This window comes from Zeus faber, assembly GCF_960531495.2.
Source record: "Zeus faber genome assembly, chromosome: 8".
In the NCBI taxonomy this organism is placed as follows: Eukaryota; Metazoa; Chordata; class Actinopteri; order Zeiformes; family Zeidae; genus Zeus; species Zeus faber.
The window spans coordinates 6,433,486-6,456,076 of NC_137195.1; the positions used below are offsets into that span (position 1 = coordinate 6,433,486).

Genomic DNA, 22,591 nt, shown 5'->3' on the forward strand with positions numbered 1-22,591 from the left:
CACACAAACACTGTCACACTTATTTATATACACACACATGCACACACACACCTTCACACTCATTCATGCATGTACACACACAGATCACATGTGCACACAGAGAAACACACTCGCACACTGGCATAAACATGCAATCATTACAGATTCTTCCTCTTATGTCCACAACACACAAACTCAAACACACACACATACACTGCATATGCGAGCCCACACACACACAGAAACACACTCTCAAACAAACATGGCATAAACATTGGGCATCTCACATTCTTTGGCTCATACCCAGCCACACACTCACTTCCCCACCCAGATAAACACACATCCACTGATCACATATGCACAAACACATGAACACACACACACACACACACACACACACACACACACACACACACACACACACACACACACACTCTCGTTTATATCCACACGCGTGGCACATACCATGCACCCACGTTTCTGCCGCAGTAGTATCGCTGATGCATGCGCGGTGGCGGGCGCTGCGCTCCGTCAGCCCGACGGCTGGGCTCCCGGTGGAGGGCGAGGGAGGCGCGGTGAGGGACGGTGACAGGGACACGGAGCTCACTCTAATGGCAGGCTCTGGGGACTGTGGGAGCCTCGGCACACCACACAGCAACATGCCAAGCCGTGTTGTCGGCTGCGTGTCGGAGCCGGGATGTTCTATTTACGGAGCTGACAGATTCGTGATGTTCTCCCTCAGGGCTTCGGTACCGCCTGGTTGAAATCCCCACGGGGGCGGGAGGGGGAGCGCTAGTATTCGCCCTGTGACTCGTGCCGAAATCATAATTTCTCGGGCGGGACCGGTGCGGTGTTTTGCAGTCGGCCGTTTCCCGTGCATGTCAACGTTTTGGTGTATACGTGCGTGTTAAGGGGCGCGCTGTCACACATCCCTTCACTCAGCAAGGCGCGTCTCACCAGCCAAACGATTACGGCATCGCCTCCCGATCGTGGTCATTGAATTCTAAGTGGCGCCCGGGGGTTGGCCACCCTTCAGCCTTGATAAGCTCACCCTGTGAGCGAGCCTCCAATGAGAACAACAATAGGTCGATCTTCTAAGCCAAGAGCTAGAAGAAGGTTGAAATCTCAAAGTATTATTTAGGATTTTTACCTTTTGCCTTGCGTGTCATCGCGCCATTTAGCCCACGCCGGGAGCAGTGGCTCAGGAGGTAGAGCGAGTCGTCTAGAAATAAGAAGACTGCCGGTTCGATACCCGGCTTCTCTTGCTAGCGTGCTGACCTGTCCTTGAGCAAGACACCTAACCCCTTGACTGCTTCCCAGGCGCTGCTACAAGGCAGCTCACTGCTCTTAGATACGTCCGTTACTAGGATGGCAAAATGCATTTCTTTGCCTCAGTACTTGTACTCTGTGCAAGTTGAATCTAATGTTTTCTCCAAAGCTACGTACCATGATCCCAGAGCCGAGGACCATCGTCAACTGGGTCTGCGTGCCTTTTCGCCTGTGGCCTGTACGTACAGCCTGTCTTTGTCTTTGCTGCGACCTGCGAGCGCGTCCGGTGGACAAACTCACACAGCGCGTTTCCATAAGTCCTCGCACGCGTTTTCCCAGTCCCGACGACCGGACCTGTTTTCTGCATTAATTGATGGGATTTTCTTCCCCCGCCGAAACCTGTGTGAGCCCCGTGGGCGGGAGGCTGGCATAATTGCCGGCTTTAGCTCGGCTCACCTGGAACGTGACCGGATAACTTTCCCACGGTGCCTTAATATTCTGCGAGGACGCCAGCGCTAAGCGGGGAGCTATTGATCGGTGGATAGACCGAATCCTCCAGGACCTCCGGCTCCATAACTAGCCTCCGCGGACCCGGCCGATGTGATGCCCCCCCCCCAGCGCCCGGGGACGCCGGGGAACACGAAATGCACTCGGGGTTTGGAAAACACGGGAGGAGATTGTCTGCAAAACGTCATTCCCTTCCTCAAGGTTTTCTCTCGTTCAGTGAAGAACGATTTTCCGAATTCATCTTGAGTTTTGCATTGCTGTTTGCCAGCGGTGTTAAAGGCTTTGTACGGCTTCACCCGGGTTCCAAAAGTACTTTCGGCTTCTGATGATGCGGGGGTGGGGTGGGAGGGGTTACTTTCGGGGACTTTTTAAAAATAGATCATCTTCCTGTAGTTCAGATCTGGTGTCACTCACACAGTGTCCGCGGCAGAACAGGCTGGATCTAGAACGTCAATTTTTCTGAAAGTCCTTAAAATAGTTTCCGCTTGCAGGAGCCAGGTTTGCCTCGCAGGCGGACCATGACTCGCTCCCTTCGGCCGGGGACATGGCCTCTCAGGAAGCCTCTCGCTTTTTTCCTCCTCGGCTTTGAGTCGTTTTGTCGTTACAACGCGCTTGTGCTGCTCACGTGGCACAGAGGTGAAAGTCGCCCGCAGCTAAACACACGCGTGTTTAGCTGTTCTTATGGGGGGGGGGGGTCCAAATAAGTTGTGAGCGTTACACATCGTGGCGTGTTTTCAGAGGTGTCCACACACCATCAGACGCGGCAAGAGGCTGGACACCAGCCAAATCTGCAGTGCACACACTAACACACTATTACTCCCACACGCACACACAAATGTCGTGCGTGCGTGCGTGCGTGCGTGCGTGCTACTGCAACCGGCTAGATGCCCCATGCGGCCACAAGCCCCAAGCGCCCACCCACATAGCCGGGTGTGCATGGCACAGGACACCCCGGCATCAGCCTCAATGTGTGCTGTTGGTAAATGCAGTTAAAACTGCGGGGGTGTGGGGGTGTGAGTCCTCCAAGCATGTCAAATCGAATCACTCGCACCCCTGCCGCCCCGCAGACCCCGGTCTGCTGGAGTGTTGTTTGGAGTGTGTGCGTGTTCTGAGCTAAAATGAGCGGGTATCATTTCTTTAATTTTTAAATTTGTTATTGATTGCAGGGCGGACGTGAAACATGTCGGGGTGGGAGCGTGACGGGCAAGCGCGCAGCCGCCCTCCCCGTCCCTCCCTACGTAGCTCGCACCCCACCCGTCCCACAAACCCTAGGCCTGTTGCGTGGCGTATGTGCTGAGTTTGAGTTCTGCCGCTGAGGTAGGCGCGGTGGGCGAAGCACCACCACATCAACGCAAGGGGGTTGATGTGGTGGTGACCGGCCAGCCACAGCAGGGCCCCGACCGGCCCCCGGCGGCCCCACACGCCGACCACACAACAGACGACAGCAGACTGTGACGTCTTTAACGGTAGACATCTTTGAAAAGACTTTTCCCTTTTTCTTTTTCCTTTTTTTTTTTTTTGTGGTTTTAAATGCTCTCTGCTTCAAAATGCTCAGCTCATTTAGATAATGAGGGCTGGATGACTTGAGGTGGAAGTCCCACACCGTCTGACGGCTGTGATTGCAATTCAAATGAGCAGGGTTAGCTGATAAGGGTCTTCTGTGCTTAACAACACGCTTATGGACATATGTACAATGGTAAGCTTATGGAATATCTGATCGTTTGAAGAACTTGGAAGTTCGTCTGGAATTAAACCTAATTTATGGTGATTTTCAACACCAGTGAATAATGTTTACTTTCAGGGCAAAAGCCCAAATGAATTCAATTATCGTAAAGTTCATATTTAGCCCTTAAAGTTGTGCCACCCATAAGATAACTCCTGAACAAATTAAAATTGATCTATTTTGACAGTTGGCCGATGTCCAACATGGCCCACGGGAGATTTAATAGAAACTCCATTTTTAACTTTGGCTGCTCGCACTTGTCATCTTGACATTGCCCCCTGCGTGCGCTGGCCAAAGTAAAATGGTGTCTTTTTTTTTTTTAACGACATAATTGGTGGTTCTCCCTCTCATCACTAATTAGTTTTGGACCTTAAAAGTGAAAGAACCGGCCGTGTTGGCCCCATTTCCATTGTGGGCCAAAGCACCGGCTTGAGCTCGGAGCCAGGGACTCTGACCCCTTTTCATTGTGCTGGTATTCCTCTGTGTTTGAACAAGCGGGATTGGATCCTTTCCATCTAATAGCGGACGGCAATTATTGGTCCTTTTTGGCACATTGAGGCCCGAGGTGGGGCGTAATCTCCTAGACGATATCGGTGACCAGCCGGCACAAATGGATTAGAAACCCAGACAGATATGCAGTGAATTTGTTCCTCGTTATTAATTTGAGCTGGGAGGGCAGTAGATTTTAGCAAATTCACTGGACCCGGCCGTGACTAAATGGTTTGGGCGGAGGGGGAGACACGTCGGCCCAAGCGACGCCCCAAATCCTCGGGGCTTAAAGGACGGCGGCCGCTCTGTCACCGAGAGCGCTGATTAAAGAACGTGTGAGTCGCGGTCAAGCTGCAGCGGCATATGGCTGCGACGCTTAAGCACAGAAGGAAAGGACATCTGCGCGGCCGCATCACGAGAAGCGATAGAAAGGAAATTGCCAAGATTAACGGTTTCCAATGCGAGAACGCCTCATCCGAGTACGCTGCCAAATCTAACGCGGCGCTAATGAGCGTTCCACGAGCGATACAATGGAACCCGGGCGGCGGAGGGAGCCGGTGCCAGTGCTTTTCAAACGCCGTACCTTGTTTGGTGGAGACACAGGCCGTATCTCCCGATTCTGATCGTTTCCAGGCCACCGGTTTAAATAAACGCTCGGGTCCGCGGTTCTCCCCCGGCTGGAATGTTCCGACAGTTCTTTATAAAGCCTTCCATGTTCCTGGCAAGGTTAAATATGTGTGTTTGCGGGGGGGGGGCAGGGCGGAGGAGGTGGTGCTTTGAGCCGCGTCAGTTCTACTCCGACGCGTTTATAAATGAAGACCACGCAATAATCCCCAATCCGGAGTTGTGCACGTTGAATGTAGTCACTGTTTGAAAGGTCACGGGGCTCATGCTATGATAGTGTGTCAAGCACACACGTAAGCAAACAGGGTGATGGAAAGCAACTGCTCCTCCTCACTCCGGGCCGAGTGCCTTTCACCGCCTGGTTGTTTTTACACGGACGCTCCTTTGCTCCAGTGCACTATTGACTATTAAAGAGGGAGCGTCGACACACTCGCCCGGGGTATTAAACAGCGCACGGCTGAGGGCTGCCAGTTAAAGCGCATTACAGGTGGAAACGCAAACCACCTGGAGCTTTGCAAAGCATTTAGCGCTCATGTTCAGCCGCCGCGTTCCGTTAAAACAACTCAATCGAAATTGAAAACAAGAAAAAAAAAAGAACGTGGAGGGGGCGGGCAAAGAGGGGGCCCGTGCAACAAGATCTTTAAATATTTCATAGATGTAATTACCGTGGCGAATGTCTACAAGTTAAACGTTGCCTTGAAGGCTTTTCTTTCCCACAGAAGGGTGTCTGAGGTGAACAGTGCCTGGTCAGTGGCTGCATCTGTTCAAGCACCTCGTGGTATGGAAAAAGTGATTTAATTCAAAATTGATTTTCCCCAATATGGTCAAATTACCTGTTGTTAAATCTATACTCTGTAGTTTCCCCTCCGGGGAATGTCCGTCCGTCTCTCCGTCTGTCTGCCTGTCTCTCTGTCGGTCTGCCTGTCTGTCGGCCTCGTTTCTATCCTTGAAAAACCTTAACCTTTTTGCAAGTAAGACATCGGACATTGCATTGTTTCAGTCTCCTGCGTCCACGTCCGCGGGCGCACGTCGGCCGATCCTGCAGCTGAAGTACGGCGTTGCCGCACCAACCAAAACCTCCGCTAATGGCGATTATGCACGGATTCCAGCGCCAAGGTCAAAGAGGCGGCTCTGGGAAATTTCTCCTGAGGACGACGGCGTCATGAGTGAGTGAGCGAAGGCCGCCCCGTGGCTGATGGACTCTGGGAATAGTTTGACAAAGCCGATCGACCGGGGACAAATTAAAGTGTCGGCGAGACCGGCGAGCGGCGTCGCGTCCTCTGTGCCGCAGTGTGATGAGTGCAGCGGCACAAAGCTGCCAGAGGAGGGTGGAGGTTGGAGGTTGGAGGGTGGAGGCGCACGTGTGGAGGAGCGAGCGAGGCAGGGGGGAGGTACAGTTACAGCCGAGCTGGGCAGATGCTTGTCTCCGGGTATCGATCGGAGCCTCCAGACAGGCTGGCAGAGCCACTTACACTCACCGGCTGGTTTGGACGGAGGAATGCGCGGCCCTGGAAAAATGGATCCTTTCCAGTGTCGCGCCGGAAGACGTGAAAATCAAGGTCCCCGCCGTTAAACCTCGGAAAAAGGGACGACAAGCAAAGGACGTCGTTGGATCGTCATCGTTTGATCCGCCCTGTAAGCGGCTTGCATAGTGTTCCTTCTCTCTCTCTCCCCAGTCCTGTAGCTGTGTTTAGGTCCTGTACCCTGACACACCCGGCCCCGTGTCAAGGCAGCCGCAAGAGTAATGGCCCCGGGTCCCTTCCTGAACGCAGACTAATGAGAATCTCAAACCCGACAAGCAGAGTGCATTTATCACGCACTCACGCTTAATGACAGCGGCGGCGCACTCACGCCGCTATCTCGCCGTTATGGATGAGTCTCTTTGTACCCCTCGCTCGCCCATTACGGTGACTCGCTATCGCAGGTTTGGGCCCTCGCGGAGGGTCCGGGGGAAAAGGAGGCGGGGCGGGGGGGGGGGGGACGGAGCGGAAGGGGGACGAGCGGGAAGCCGCGGCGGAGACGTCGGCAACAAAGGGCGTTTGTTTTCTCGTTCCTCTGCGTTTTCTCCCCCCATTCCTCTCTCCTTTTCTTCCCGCCCTCCCAGTGTGAATTAGTCAAGTCGGCGCTTTTTCATTCTCTTTGTGTCTGCTGTGATTCGACGCAAAGAAAAAAACAAAAAAACAAAAAAACCCTCAAATGCAGATGAGTGGAGCGCAGCTGCTGAGGAACAGTGGAGTCGACGGATGAATCCCACACGCGGCGCTTTGATCCGTCGGTGACAAGCATTGTTTTCCGTCTGCGGCGGGACTCATCAAGCCTCGCACGATGGGTTCTGACCCAAGTGCCGGGGAGGGGGGGGTTGACAGGGAGACATAGAATACAAGACGCACATCAGACGACGGCGGATATGGTTCGCACCGCGAATCCACCGGTTTATAGTAAGGAAAAGAAAAGGCGTTTTATTTTTAAACACAAAGAAGCGCGGGCGTTCACGCCGTCCCTTCCTGAGACGACTGATATATATTAACAGCCAAGCTGAGGAGTCTAAAGGCAGAGACTTGACTGTGGCTGAGCGGCGGAGCTTACGACCACGACAGCCGGGAGCTTCTGCGTCCTCTGGCCAGCGCAGGGTTGACTCGTGAGACGCCAGTGGAACGACGTTTACATGAGAGACGGCCCCTCACCGCCTTCCGCAGCAACACCGCGCTTTGATCCCCCCCCCCCCCCCCCCCGAACCACGTCTCTCTGAGCCGCGCTGCGCGGGGGGCCGCGCTGTCCGTCGGTGATCTTTATGTGGGAGGGGCGGCGGGGCCATTCGGGGCCTGATTGGTGGGGGCCCTCAGAGCTGCCCGCGGCGTCCTCCACCGTTGGAGACTCATCCCGAGATAAGAGCTTATCTGACTTAAGTACCAGATGATCTATATTATCCACACCGGGATCTGGGCTGCGCTCGAAGGGCTCCGACACATCAGGCGCAGGTGAGGCGCGGCAACCAAGGGCCACACGGGCCCTGCAGACCTGGTGGAAGCGGCATGGATCGTGCTTCTGGTAACCCCTTCAAAGGGAGGAAGTTTGGATGAATCTGTGCCGTAGGTCACCGTGTCTAGTTTCTAACTAGTGTGTGTGTGTGTGTGTGTGTGTGTGTGTGTGTGTGTGTGTGTGTGTGTGTGTGTGTGTGTGTGTGTGTGTGTGTGTGTGTGTGTGTGTGTGTGTGTGTGTGTGTGTGTATTTTTTTTTATTTATTTTTTTACACTTAGTGTTGGTTCCCAATTACACCAAGCCACCTGGGTCGCTGTTCCCGACTGGGACTATAATGCAAGTTTCCGGCTTTCGAGAAGGAGATTTAACTGCATTTGAGCACAGTGAGAAGCTGCGGCAGAGTTGAGCGTTTCTCAGTAGTAAAGCGAACAGAAGGTTTGTGCTATGAACGCTCATAAATGACGGGAACCAAGTAGGGCCGCCCTCCCCCCCATCGGTCCGAAACCCATCAGTCGACAGAGGTTCTTCAAGTCCAGTGCGTTTTGATTTTTTTTGCATTTTGAAGCTTGCAAAATATGCACAGGTATAGCATTTCAACAAGGAATTATAATTCAGGGGAATTTTATTTTTATGTGTGTGTGAATTGAACACCGCTCTCCGTGCGCCCAGATCGTTGCGCCCCATCCCTCCAAAGAGGACAACAAACAACAGTGTGGGGGCGGGGAACGGAGGAACGGGGCACGACCCGTCGACCTGTTAAGATTGTCTTCTGCGCGTTTTCCCTCCCCACTCGGGATGGCGCCCTCGGCGGCCGCCTAACTCGCCTGTAGGAAGAGCCGGCCCACCCCCTGGAATAGTGTAATATTGTCATTGAACAACCGAATTCGATTCGATTGACAAAATTCAGCCCTAGTACCAAGATTTGAATGAGGTGGAAGAAGGTTGGGGAAACGGCGGCCCTATCCTTTCATTTTGTCATCGGATCCATTGCTTCAAAAAAGTTAATATTTGGTCTTTGCAAAAAAACATTATACTTACAGATATCCTTTTATGTCATGAACGCATGCGCTTGTCTCGCAGTAAATGGACTTTGAAGACACTACCTGTGATGTTTAGTGCTGTAGATGTTGGAGCTGACAGACTGAAAGTGAGTGGTGGAATTGATTGTCTGGCTGATTCCAGACCAGTGGGCCGTGAGACGTTGTTTCCCTCGTCTTCAGCCCCCTCTTCCTCATTGCGAGCGACTGCCTCTTCCATCCGCCTCCGTTCCGCGTCTTTGAGGCAGTTCCGTCGGACCCGACAGCCTCTGATGCTGCCTTCGACGGACACGGCGTAGCCGGCGTCGGGCAGCCGAGCTGCACATTTTGTACGACCCGCCCGCGCCGTCGAAGTTTCCCGGGCACAAGAGACGGAGCCGTTATGGCAAAAAACATGAGACAAATGGCGCTTGCACGCCTCCGGGCCTCCTAATGTGTCTGGGTGATGTCATCGGTCTGGGACGGCGGTAATGACTGCGGGGTCGGCAGGCACTGTGGGGTTCTGCCCTGAAAGGTAGGACTGTCCTGATAACGCAGCTCCCTCTTCCGTCCACTGCTCTCAGGCGTTTAGCTCGTAGCGAGGCGTGATGTGAGGGATGTCTGGTTGGGGGGGGGGGGGTTTTGGTGCTTTGACATAAGCTGTATGTACAGCGTTGGTCCAAAAGACAGTGACGAAGGGTTTAATCTCCCTAGGAACAGCAAAGCGCACAGGCACGATGAGGCCATTATCTCCGCGAGACGCCGAAAAGCCGCACACTTGCACTTGATTTATATTGCCCTTCATCTGCATCGACTATACAGATTGCAAAGATCACTTATCTATAAAAGGCAGGCCGGCTTTTGTTCTGGCCTTTCTGGAGACACAGTGAATGTTCTTTTGTCACACGTGCCCTCCGAAGTTCCTCTCTTAGTCTTCCCTCTCCTCGCGGCGGCGAGATAATAAGACGTGGACGGATCCGTGCGCCGGCAGCGGCACCCCGGACCGAGAGGCCGGGGATGCGGAGGTCGCCCTATCTGCTGATCTCCCTTTGATTCCTCTTTCCCCGCGTTTCATCTTTCCAGTCGGAGTCCTCATCAAATCATAAATCGGTCTTTTCATGTCATGTCCACAAACCTTGAACACGGCATTATGAAAACTTGCGGTTTTTTTTTTCAGCCATTTGTAAATGATTAATATTCGTTCTTTAATCCATAACTGCTCTCAATCCAGAACCGACTCCTCCCAATGAATATTCACAAGCTGACCGGAAAGGCCCTGTGGGTGGGCGTGGCACACCGACGCGGGCGTGGCTTCTTAATATACGGCCTTGATCTGATCAATTTGAGAGCAAATGAGCGAGGGGGGGGAAATGGAAAGTGAAGAGGAAAGTGCACGACGAGCAAATTTATGAGCGACGTGGGAAAGCCTTGTGGTTTCGATTTCGCGAAGCGTGGGAGACGGATCAGTGCGGGAAGGTCAAAGCGAAACAAAGACGTCCGCGCATCTCACCGTCGAGCGCTTGTAAAGTCGACGAACGGAGGAGCGCTCGGCAGTTGGTCGGCCGACACCAATAATTCATCCTTTTTAATCCGGCAGGGGTAGAAGTTAAACAGGATTGATAATTCATGGAGGATGTGTCCGTCAAAACAGGGGGGGAGGGAGGGGGGCGAGGAGTCTGAGTCGCCAACCGTGCAGCCCGCTAATTGGTTCCAGGGGGGACGAGCGAGATCAAAAGCGTCTCTCTCGGCTCCGTCGGTGGGTTTCACCTTCCCGTTGTCCCACCGCCTCATCAGCAGCCCGTAACCCCCCCCCCCACCCCCTCCCAGGTAGCCCGAACAGCCCTGCGGGGGGTGGGGGGACGGGGGTCCTTCCTCCCTCCCTCCCTCCCTTTATTGACCGGGTCACATTTTTTTCCCCCCGTTCCTTCTGAGATTGGATCGTACGAAAGTGTGGACCGTTTCCTGCCCTTCCACCTTTACAGCAATTACCGCTCGGAAAGCTCCCACTGTGTTCTAACCGGCGGGGTGTGCGGTGATGCCGGCGTTGCCTGCACCTTCCGGTGGCGTTTTTCCGGCCTTTGCTCCTCGGGTGTTGATTGCTTTGTGGGCGCGCTCTGAAAAATTAATAGCTTTTATGGTTTTTCTTTTGGTTTGTCGCCGCGCGTTAGAAATGTGTCAAAAATTTTAGATTATTCTTATCAGGGTTATTAGTGTAATTGTTTGCTTCAAACCGCCGTTTTTTTTTTTTTGGGTTGATTATGCCGTCGGTGGGTTGTTCCGTAATATCCCGTCTAATCAGCGGGGCCTTTCAGTCGGCCTGGCGCGCCGCTCCTCGTGGATGTGGTTTTTCCTGCTCGCTATCGCCCACAGTTTATTTTGGGCTGTGCTGCCTTCTGCATTGGCAGCAGAACGGGGGCTTACGGAGCCAAACCCCTAGAAACCCATCCGCGGAGTCTAATCAGAGTTGTGTGATTAGGTAGATCGGCGGGGCGCGCGCACACACACACCAGCTCCGCCACCGCCGCACACAAAAAAGGGCACACGCAAACACACACTCCTAATCTAATCATAGAGAGCGAGAGAGCAGAGAAGCGCGGCACCGCCCGCGTCCCTCCCCTCCCCGCCAGCCGGGCTCGGCAGCGCATGGGTGGGCCGTGGACGCCGAGCCCCGTCGCGGGTCTGAATCCCCTCCGACGGTGATGTTTGAAGCTGCGGTGCGAGGAATGCGGCCTGTTTGGAAGGATCTGAGAGAGGGGTGAAACAAACATGTCCTTCCTGTTCCGCGTCGGGCCCGTCCTGCCCGTTCCCTCGTGCCCGCCCCTCCCTCCCTGTTCCGGCGCGGGGTGATTAGAGGAAGAGGAATCTTTATTCGTCACATGACGCACCGCACTACAACAACACATGCATATATACACGCACACACACACACACACACACATGCACATGCTTTTTGGGTGGTGGCCAATGAAATCAGGAGCAGTGGGCAGCATTCGTCGACGCCCGGGGACCTGGTACCAGGTGTTCATCGCTGGTCAGGCGATGATGATGTGTGCATGTTTTTGGTGGAGGTCCTTACTGAAGTTAGGTGGAGGAAACCCCATGTGAGCACGGGGAGAACATGCAAACTCCACACAGAAAGGCTCCTATTTGGGAGATAACCCGCCAGAGCACGGTGCGATTATTGGATGGATCAAAGTGTTAAAGTGAAATTAAAATGCATTTTTTGTAAAATAAAAAAAAAAAAAAAAAAACATTTTAATGGTGCAAGTGGTCTCAACTGAGGAGTCATTTCGGTCAGAATCTGCATTGCCGAAAGGAAGAGATGTACATTTATTTTATCTTTCTGCAATCCGGCGATGGAACCACCGTTTTGGGGTCGGCATCGATTTCGGTACCGACCGACATTTTGGGACCTAATGAACATCTTGGGTAAAATATGAACTCAGGCGTTCACTATAAAAGCCCGGAGCAGTCGGGTAGGGAGCGAAGACACAGGCTGGCTTTTGTCAAAAAACGGTGATGATATGAAGGAACCGCCTGACTGTAAAGGATCATGGGAAAGCGGGGGAACGTCATTCAGTTCGGCTCTCGGAGTCGTCCTGAAGCCTCGTCCTTGTCTGCTTTTCATCACGTCTCTGCAGGAGGTCAGCCTCCCCGGAGGAGCGACGGCAGCCTCGCGCTTCAGTCGTCACCCGTCGCACGCGATGTGCGCTGCGCTTCTGACGTTGCGTTTGTGATGCAAGTCATGGCCGTTCTTATCGCAACAAATCATTAAAACAAATTGCTGTTGTGTTTTCGCTAATTATGCTCATGTAACGTAATGTCACTTCAGCTATGCAGCTCTTTAAAAACAAATATGGGGGTTGCCTAAAGTCATTTTTATCGAATAACCGATTAATTAACTAAAATGATGGATGGTTTTTTTTTTTGGGGGGGGGGTTTGACCCGAAATAAGAGTTTACTAAATTGCCTTTCCTGTGCTCTTGTTTGTGAATGATTAGGGGAAATAAAAAACAACTGGCCCGATGTTCTTGTCAAATGCTTAATCATTTCCAAACAAGGGGGCACGCCTTTTTTGGGGCATTTTGATGATTTGTGCTATTCGACGGAGGAACAGTTAGTGTGTGTGGGTGGACTCAAACAGGCAGACGGCCAAACATGAAGTATGGCGAGGTGTGGATATGTAGATCGGGGTATTTGGTGAGCACTTATCAATAAAAAAAAAAGAAAAAATACCTAAATAGCTTCAAGCTAGTTAAAGAGTTAATGCAAACATTGTCGCTAAGGGAATGAAGCAAAACAAACAGTAGCGAGGTGCAAAATAACAAGACGGTTTAAATGAATCCACCGGAGTTTTAAAAACCACGGCATTGAAAAGCAGAATGGAAGCCGGCGACGTCTAAGGGGGGAAGGCTGTGGCTCCCGCGTGCTGATGTATTTAACGCTGTGTAGTCTACACAACAACAACCACATATTATTGCATACACAGCACACAGACCTTTAAACTGTCACGGTGGCGTTCATTTTGAGGCCCCGGCTGAAAATGTGAATGAGTCTGAGAATCTGATTTAAATGTTTGCGATACGGCGAGGACGGGACCAGCCCTGCTTTTCACATTTTGTGGATATCGTTTTAATAATTGGTTTAGAGTTTAAAGAAACGAGCGCAACTTTATGTCGAATGCTTACGACACGAGAAATGGCTTATTTTGTAGAGGGCTGAGGACAGGAGATTAGAACCTCTCCTCGCCCGCACGTATCAGCCACTCTCCGTGTCGGCAGCGGCGGGAACAGGACAATGCGCGGTGTCGGGGCGGAGGGGGTGTTGCATTTCCCGCTGTACAAGCTGCAGCCGCCTGGGACGTGTGCTGATAATTTCCACTACAGTGGGAACAGAATGTTGTGTTGGATAACCGTATCAGGAAAATACCTCCGCGCTGCAAAAAATGTGGATGCCCGGCTTCCTCCTTTGTGCGGCGTTTGTAGCCCGGCCGCTCTCCGGCGATTATATGACTCGGCGTTTAGTTTCCATGCAATTTAAGTTTATTGGCGGTTGACAAAACCGCACGTCCGCCCCGGCTCCGCGTCTCCGTGGACAGCTTTGTGGGTAATCCCCTTGCGGTTCAGTCAGGATGCCCCCGCGCGCGCTCTCCCGTCCGCCTCCGAACAACCTCCGGGGTTTTACTCCCTGGTCGATAACAGTCGGCCAGTGCATCAGCTGATTCCTGCCATTAGGTCTGGAGGCATCTGGGTTGAGATCCCTGAAATAGATGGGTGAAAATAGAGCAGAAAGACACACAAATTCTCTCTCACGGACACACACGGAAAACAACAACACTCGCCGCTTTCCCGCCTTTGCCCGGCATCTGGCACGGGCAGCCACGGGGGCTATCCAATTATGACGCCCTTGTGGGAATGACAGCGCTTGGATTTCTGTCAATACGGCTTTCAGGTAGTGTTTCTCAATAACGCCATGAATTATTGATGGCGGGCAGATCCAGAAGAGATGGGGGAGTTTAGATTCACTTTTATCCATGAAGGGAGGAGACGGAGGGATGATTGAGACGGTTGGAGCATAATTAAAGCCGTCCCTTTGATCGGGCAGCCAGGGGTGAGACTCATTAGAGGACGGGATGAGGAAGGAGCCCGCCGGATTGAAGGGTGATCCTGATTGAGTGATGGGGCCACACGGATGGTCAGTGAGTTATAGGCCGCTCTGAAGTTGAATCTAAATAATTAACAGCGAGCAGACAAATCAGGAGGACGCCATTAGCGCGTGACTGATCCCTTCTTCACTGATGGCCTTCTGGCCTCTTCGCCTCCCCGAGCCGACACTAAGACGATGGATGATGCTCACAGCGGTTTCCCTTATCGATCGGGACGCCGACTTGACTTGGCGTCTGGGTCGGCGTGGATCCCTTTGTGTAAAGTCGGAGCAACTCCACCCACTGGAAGCCCCGGTGTGTGGGAAGCCCCGGTCCGCCTGATTAGAGTTGATTGCGCTTTTCCCACGAAGCACAAGCCCCTTTCGAAAATCCGCAGGTGGCAACATTGAGACGCAGCTATTTCTTGCACTTTCATTGCGTGTGGGGTGTTCATTTGATGGTCCTTCCTGGCTGGACACAGGGGGGTGTTCTGTAGCGCTGCGTCCAAACACGATTGTTTGTTTTGTTTTGTTTTGTTTTTTTTGTTTAAGGCCACCGTTGGCTCTGGCATCGATTGGCTTCATCCCGACTTTAGTTTTGTAAAGAGGAGCCGGTGAGGCCCATGAAGAACCCAGACCCTGATCTTGGGGGAGCTCTTCCGAGGAGGCTGAGTAGAGTCACTTGACGTGGGGTGACAGTCATTGGCCGCCACCAAAGAGTGACCAATCGCTCGCCTGAAATCAATGGGCTTTGAGGTTAGAGGAATGCCACCGCCCGCCCCCCGGGAGGAGCCTGAGTGGCACTAATGGTAGGGAGGGTCCCAACCTCCTTTGACAGACACATCTCAGCCAGTTTGTCGCTCTGCCCTCGCCTCTCCATGGCCCAGCATGCATAACAAAAAGAGTGAGACTGCATTACACTGACACTAGCCGTTTGACATACTAATCTCAGAACTAAGGTTCTACAGGGACCATTGATTTTTCTTTTGCCTGCAAAAGGCACCAAGCCAGCCCATCAGTCCTCTTCAACCCGGGATGCTAATGGACTTTTTAAAACGTTGTCACATAGGTCCCCTCGAGCGGATTTCTTGTTGTTGGGTTTTTTTTGGGGGGGGGCGGGTTTTACCACTTCAGGACCTCCCCAAGTGCCCATCTTTTCTTTGACATGCCTTTATTTAACAGCCCAACTTCATTCACAGTCCTTGGCTGGTCAGAGACAGATAACATCTCCAGTCTCAACTCTTTGTGAATAACTATTTAAAACTACTCTTAGGTGGAGTTACTTTATGGGGAGGCGGTTATTCTAATTTTACCCGTGACGTGGTGTCTTTTGTTTTCGGTAATCTAAAGCAACCAATATTGTTATTTTTCCCTGTATTCTGGAGATTAAACCTGTTTTTGTTTTGCTTCTTTTTTGTAAGACAGTGTTACTTTAAACAGACTGGCTGTGTTGTTTGATGAAGCGTCATTTAGTTTATTTTTTCATTGAGGAAGCGCTGCAGGTGCCATGACTGTTTGTGCGACGGTAATATCCGAGGTTGTCTGTGGAGGGAGTTCTGTCATTTTGACTCTTGTAAAGAGAATAGTTGTAGCTATATCAACCAGAACAGATTTTAATTGTGAACCCAAGAATGGCCACAGGAAGCCGGGGGGCTTCTGCCCTTGGTGACTGATGGTGATCTTGTCGAGGTACTCTCAGAGACTCCCCTAATTGGATGCTCCCTTTGACTACTGCAAGGTGAACTCATTTCCTACAAGTGAGACGTTCATCGGAAAACTAGCCCATAGAAATCCTCCCTATATCCTGTGGGTCTTTTCTCCCAATTATTGCCCGATGCTCCATGATCCCAATTCCAATTTGCCCCGACAACATCTGCATGCTTAGCCATTGGAAATCCAATTAGTGGAGATTCCCCTGTCTGAGGGGGTCAGTTGGAGTGCCGAAATGGCTGCTGGGCAACAGAGTTGTATCTGAGAAGTGTCGTTAGCGCACATCATCTGAAGTGAAAGGCGACCGACGCTCCACGTCGGAAACAACTTCCCGACAATGAACATATCAGCTCTGATTTTCGGCACGGGGAATATTTCCGTGCAATGCGGTCGAAAACATGAAAGCCGTAGGAGATGCAGAGGAAGTGTTGAGGCGCAGCTGAGTTTGGATCCCGGACGGCCATGTGACTCGTGTCATGAGACAGTGATCAGATATTGGCTGTCAGATGAACCCGGCAGGAGGAGGTCGGAGACAAAATAGACAATGGAACCTTTTCTACCACTGTGCACCACGCATATCATGGGGTTGTTTTCCTCCACATCACATCAAGGTCCCGTGAAATTGTTTTGGCAACAATAAGAGAGCCACTGGCTCCATTTTAATGGACTATTGGTGTAAATAAAGAAAGGTGACTGCCAACTCATAGCCACTGCTATTATTGCACTTTTTTTATTCAGCTGTTGGTCTGACCAAAAATGTATTGGATTTTCCAAATGACTGTTTTTTGTTGTATTTTATAAATAATAAATTATATAGATTTTATTTTTTTGTATTATATCACACATGGAACAAAACTTTTCTTTAAATATTCTTCTTAAGAAAATGATCAATCCTGCAAAATTCATGGTGCCTAGATTTTGCGTGCGCTGGAGGTGCACCAGATGATGAATGCTAATTGTGCATAAACTGGATGTGTGCAGCTGTTGGTGTTGATGTGCTGAGATAGATCCCTGTGAACACCATAAAAGCCATGCAGATGAGGTTCGTGTACAGATAAGCAACAAAGTTTGAACCCTGGACGCTAAGACATTTCTAAGGCAGAAGGTGAGACCTATACTCCATTCCTTACCGATCAAAAATGACTGGATCAGCCTCGGTACTAATAAATCACTGGTTAGGTCAGAGAATTTTCTACCGCGAATGAATGGGAAATTCTCTGCTATTTCCTTGGTTTGTGGCAGTTGGCAGAAAATCCAGGTCCCCAGAGCAGACAGGTGCTTGCATAGCAAGGCAGTTGATTAAGGATAAAATTGCCATTCAGGATTTTAATTGTGTCTTTTTATGGAACCCTGGTCTCAAGCCAAATGGTGCACCAGGATATAAAAGTTTACTAGGGAGAATTTATCTAGGAATTAAACCGGGATTCAATTTTGAAGATGATACTATGACCTCTTGTATGCCACCTAATAAAAGTCCTAATGAAGATTCTCATCATCAAGGTTTCGTTTTTTGCACTCGTGCTGTGAAAGGCCTTTCGGCGACAAAATACTGTGAGGGCTTGTCTTATCATACCACCGCCCTGGAACTGTTGGCTAATCCAAATTAATGTCACATAATCAATTGAGTGCACCCCAGCGGCCCAGAATCCTCTGCCCTCCAAAGACACCCAACTGCCAATGTCTCCCAGATGGCTTACCAAGTCCAGTTCATTAAAAACAAAAACGATCGGAGCCCTCCCATCCAAAACCCAGAACACAGAGAGAGTGTGGAACTAGATAAGCGGCGGCTTATGTCCCATCGACAGCTGTCAGCTCATCAGCCCTTCCCCTGCACAGCCCGCTGCAGTAACACAATTAACTGATTAAGGTTAGTGCTGGGTTAGATGAAGTAAAAAAAATATATATATAAAAAATAAAAAATAAATAAAATTAAAGCATATAATTCCAGCTGCATCACTGACATTTTCACTGGAGGGCGTGGTCCGTTTGTAACGCTGAGTTATTTTTTGCATGCGGCCATTGAGGTGGGGCTTAGAGCAGCTGGACACTTGGTTTGGGGTTTTGGATTATGCCTCGTGTCACTTTGAACCAAACCCAACAACAGGGCACCGCACTCCAAAAGGAAATCTCCGGCTACGGCTCCCTGGGATGAGGTGCACTACATCAGAGGTTCCATATGCAGGGCACTTTGAAGGCTCACCTCAAAAAGAGTTTTTATGAAAGCACATCTTGCAGGACTGCGGCTTTTCAAAGCCCATTACTGACAAAGTGCTTAGAGAGTTTATTCCGGTTCACTTGATCTGGTGGTGATATTGGACTCGGGCAGATACACATCTCAGTTTCATAGTTTTGGTTCCCAGTCCTCGAAACATTTGAGTCTGGAAATGTGGGGGGGGGGAAACAACATTTCTGTATTATGGGATTTAGACGCAATGCATCTTATGTGTGGCTAAGTCTTTGAACCTCATCATTGTCACTTAGTCTTTGTCACCACCGGCGAAACCGCCCCTTTAAACTGCTCACCTTCAGGGAAATGGCCGAGCAGCAGTAGAGCCGCCCCTAAATTGTCTATAATCCATTTCCAACTTTACCTGTTACACACCACTCCAGAGACGCACGGATGATGCGCAGTTCACTTTTTTCTGTTCTATCGCGGCGGTTTTCTTGTTTCTCGGTTTTCAGCGGCGGCGTTTGTTCGAATACGCCTGTCAGCGTTTTGTCTCCACGACGACGGTGCGCGCCGCAAACATCGCAGCAATATGATCTCGATATGGCAAGATGTCGAACCCTTTGATGGGGCCGGGGCCAAATCCCGACAGCCCCCCCGGGCGCCAAAAAATCACGGAACGAGTCTCTAAGCATCGGATCAAAGGGTGTTACGGTGGTTTTCGCAGAGCAATACCGGCCCCGGCCCAACCCGGTCGGGTTACATTGCGGTGCGGTCGATCGTAACGCGTAAAGACATGTGAAATCGTGGCGAGGGGGGCGGCATCGCCGTCTCCATCGGCAACTCACGATGCTGTCAAACAAATGAGGTAGACTTCCTTCCCAGCCGGGCTCGCCGTGGAAACGTTTCCTGCTTTCTGCAGGAGTTTGTGTATTTCTTCTGCTCTTGCGTAAGCTTCATAACGCTTCGGTGTTCTCGTTGCGCACGACTCATTCCCACACACTCCTTTAGCCAAATATCCCGCGGTTTGTCAATAAATGACCTCGGCCTACATTTCTGCCTTGCTCTCCATTGTGTGCTCTTGCCTGAGGAAATGTGACTCTAATTTGAAACGTCTTTTTTTGGGGGGGGGGAGGGGGGTGTTTGGTCTTGAGAGCTTTCCCGTAAACAAACCTTGCCTGTGCTCTTTAAGTGTTAGGTTTGACCATGACTTTGGCTAAGTTCACGCTGCAGGCCAACGTGGCCCAAATCCAAAAATGTTTTGCTCATATGTGACTCGGATCTGTTTTTATTTTTGGTTTTTTTGTTTGTTTGTTTTTTTGTTTTTGTGTGAACGGCGCAAATCACATGGAACCTGATCTTTTCGATTCAGATTTGGGACGCTTTCATATGTTTCCACGGACGGGACCACAGCGCACAAAATGTTCGCGGTCCGCGGGGGAAAGAGAGTGACTGTTCACGGTTAAATACAATAATTGAATGCAATACATCTACAATAAAAGGGTATTAGGGTCACGCAGAAAAAAGTACCGCTGCCCCTGTCACCCGCGCTGCGGCCGCCCCCACCGCCACCCTGGCGCTTCCATCCGCACTGCGGCCGCCACCGTGGCACCTCGATCCCCGCACTGCGGCCGCCCCCACAGCCTACGCAGCACCTCCACCCACACTGCGGCCGCCACCGCAGCACCTCCGCCCGCGCTACGGCCCCCACCCTTAAGCGGTGTATGCAGCGTGGAGAGGGAAACTAAATAATAGATAGATAAATAGACCAATCCGGCGAGGGGGCACCCACGCCCACGTTTTAAGAATAGCACCGGATCTAAAACACGTGTCTGTTTGTCTGTCTGCCTGTCTGCAAATTGCGCACATTGGGTTTTTGTTTTAAATGTATTTTATTTGACAAACTTTCCTTATCGAACGAAACGAAATAAAAGCACCGTGCGCCCCTCTGGATGGTCCATGGTCCGACACCGCCCGACAACCACCGTGCATTTCCCTGCCATGTTTACTTCCGTGCTGCGTGTGACGTCTTTGTGACTCCTGCGCGTGCGGGTCGGTTCAGGACCGTGACCCGTTGGCGCCCGAATCTGATATCGGCCGCATTTGAAAAAATAAATACATAATGAGAACAGCCCAACAAAAAGAAATCGCATCCGCGCAAAAAATCCCAGTTGAGCACCGAGGCTTGCAGTGTGAAGGCAGCCACAGAGCTCAGCGTGGATCACTTGAACCTCCGGCTGTAGATGCCTTGCCCAGGCTTGGAGGGATGGCGGCTCGAACGCCGTCATTAGTTCACGGATCAATCAGATATACTGCCCTCATATGTCAACAAAGCCAGGCCTCGCAGATGGCTGTACCTCGTTTCACAGCGTGATGATCTTCGCTTGACCTCATCAATAAATGCAGCTTCCCTACTGAATATAAATGAGTCCATTGTCAATATCGCTGTCGGTTCCTATCTCTGTCCACTGCAGTTTTCCGTCCTGTCTGAAGACGGTGCACGCCGGTGCCTCCTCGCGCTTTGAAACACAAGCACAAACTCGGGGTGGCTTCCAGCAGGACTCGGGGGGGACCCTCTGCCCTTTGCGAGTGGGTGTTGTGCACAGGTCGGCGGCATAGGGAAGTTTGCTTCCACAGATTCCTGTGCCATCCATCTGTCGCCGTCTCTTCCCTTGGATAACAAGCAGATGTGAAAATTTGCATTTCTCAACAATGCCAAGCTGCCACTTAACCACCGCGGCTGCTATTGACTGCAGCGCGGAACTTGGGGAGTTGTTGTATTCGGCCCAAGTTTCGTGACCTCAGCGGGGTCGACGTGTCGAATGTCCCAAGAAAGGACGAGATGCTTATTGTTATTGAATGAACGAGGTGGTTGGTTGGCCAGGGCCCTCATAGGCTGCCTCATCTCTGCTGCCGATGGTGACCGGACGGACGCCTGTGAAACACTGAAATGTCCCGGTTTTAAACATTCGCTCGCAAATTGTCCCCGGTTTTCAGCACAATTAAAATAATAATAATTGTATACTTGTTTTCAGGGCGTACACATACTATGCGCTGTAAAGAGGCTAACAGAAAAGAGCAGGGGCGAAGATCCCAACGTCGTCGTCAACACGCCCACTCGCTCACTATGAACTGTGTGTGTGTGTGTGGGTGTGGGTAGGGCCGGCGTTTCCTATAGGCGACTCCGCTGCGCGTCCCTGTGCCGCTCCATTACCTTATTGAGTGAAACAAAAAAAAAAATACCGTGCATAACAGGGACACTCATCAGTCACTCTTTGACCACCCCACCCCACCCCAACAAAGTGCTGAATGTGGGGTACACTTAAGGGTCCCAGTTTGGGGTTTTTCAAAATGTTGTCACCCTACTGCTGCCTCTTCCCCATTTCCTTGCTTTTCCCTCTCTCCCCTCCTTTGTCGGTCTCTCTCTCTGTCTCTCTGTCGTCTGCCTACAACGCCAACACAATCACTTCACTGCATTGACATTCCGCGGTGCATGCTAATAAGAGCTTAGCTTGCAACCTTGTGAGGCTACTCAAGTCATCATTCAAGCACGTAATGATCATTAATGTTTCACAAAGATGTGTTTTTTCTCTCTCTGTGCACAAAGCGAGCATATGTGATATCGGATGCTCGCTAACCTCGACCAGTATCATGAGATATGCAGTTGATAACCTTGCAATTTCAGCACTTTTTTTTAATCATTCCACAGAGTATATAAAATGTATTTATAAAAAAAACAATAAAAAGGTAAAAATAAAATGAAGTGATTCAGAAACTTTAACTTTTGGTGGTTGTGGATGTCGCACCAGCTCTAACTTGATGGGCACTCTGACTTTGGGGAGCTTTTAAAGTATACCTGGTGTCAGAATATGCTGCTTGTCCCATCTGCTAACCCTTTCCTCCACCCTCCTCCTCCTTGTTCAGGCGGAGCTGGTTTTGCTGTCGGCCATGTGTTTCTTGTGAGGCATCATCATCTGCCAAAATGAGGCCGGTGCCCGGCTTGCCGCCTCCCCGTCTGAGCGTGGTCCTGGCTCTCACCCTCACCGCCATCTTACCTCAGCTGTCCTCCGGAGCCACGCCCTTTCCCCAGGACCTGGAGCCAATCAGCGTCGTGGGGAGGGAGCGTGAGTTTTCTTTGTTTGTTTTTTTTTTTGGTCTGAGTTCCCTCCTGTCGCCATGGCGATCCTCTCTGCTCTAATAGATATTGAAGGAGGGTTAGACCAGGCATTGTCTTTCCGCTCGGGGGGCGGGGGGGGGGCTGTGTAAAGCACGGCCAGGTTCAAAGTACAGAACACAGATTAAACAACTGATATCGTGAGCGGGAGATCATGGACTCCCCCGAGACCCCCGTAATCCATTAGACCACCTGGGGGGTCAGTCCCGCTCTGTCCGGCCGCTGCTAGGGCCTGCAGTTAAGGTTCCAGCCAGTAAATGTACTTGCTCATAATTGGTTTAAGAGGTGGTGGAGACCATGATCCGTACACT

At 51.1% G+C, this 22,591-nt stretch overlaps 1 protein-coding gene across 1 annotated transcript in view; it reads left to right on the top strand.

Moving 5' to 3' along the window:
* Positions 1 to 22,060: 22,060 nt before the first annotated feature.
* Positions 22,061 to 22,591, top strand: part of sema6cb (semaphorin 6Cb) — a 49,167-nt gene continuing 48,636 nt past the window's right edge. The window contains exon 1 of the mRNA XM_080005516.1: positions 22,061 to 22,230. Coding sequence (XP_079861642.1) covers positions 22,089 to 22,230 — 142 coding nt within the window. The 5' untranslated portion in view covers positions 22,061 to 22,088. The remainder of the gene's footprint in view (positions 22,231 to 22,591) is intronic.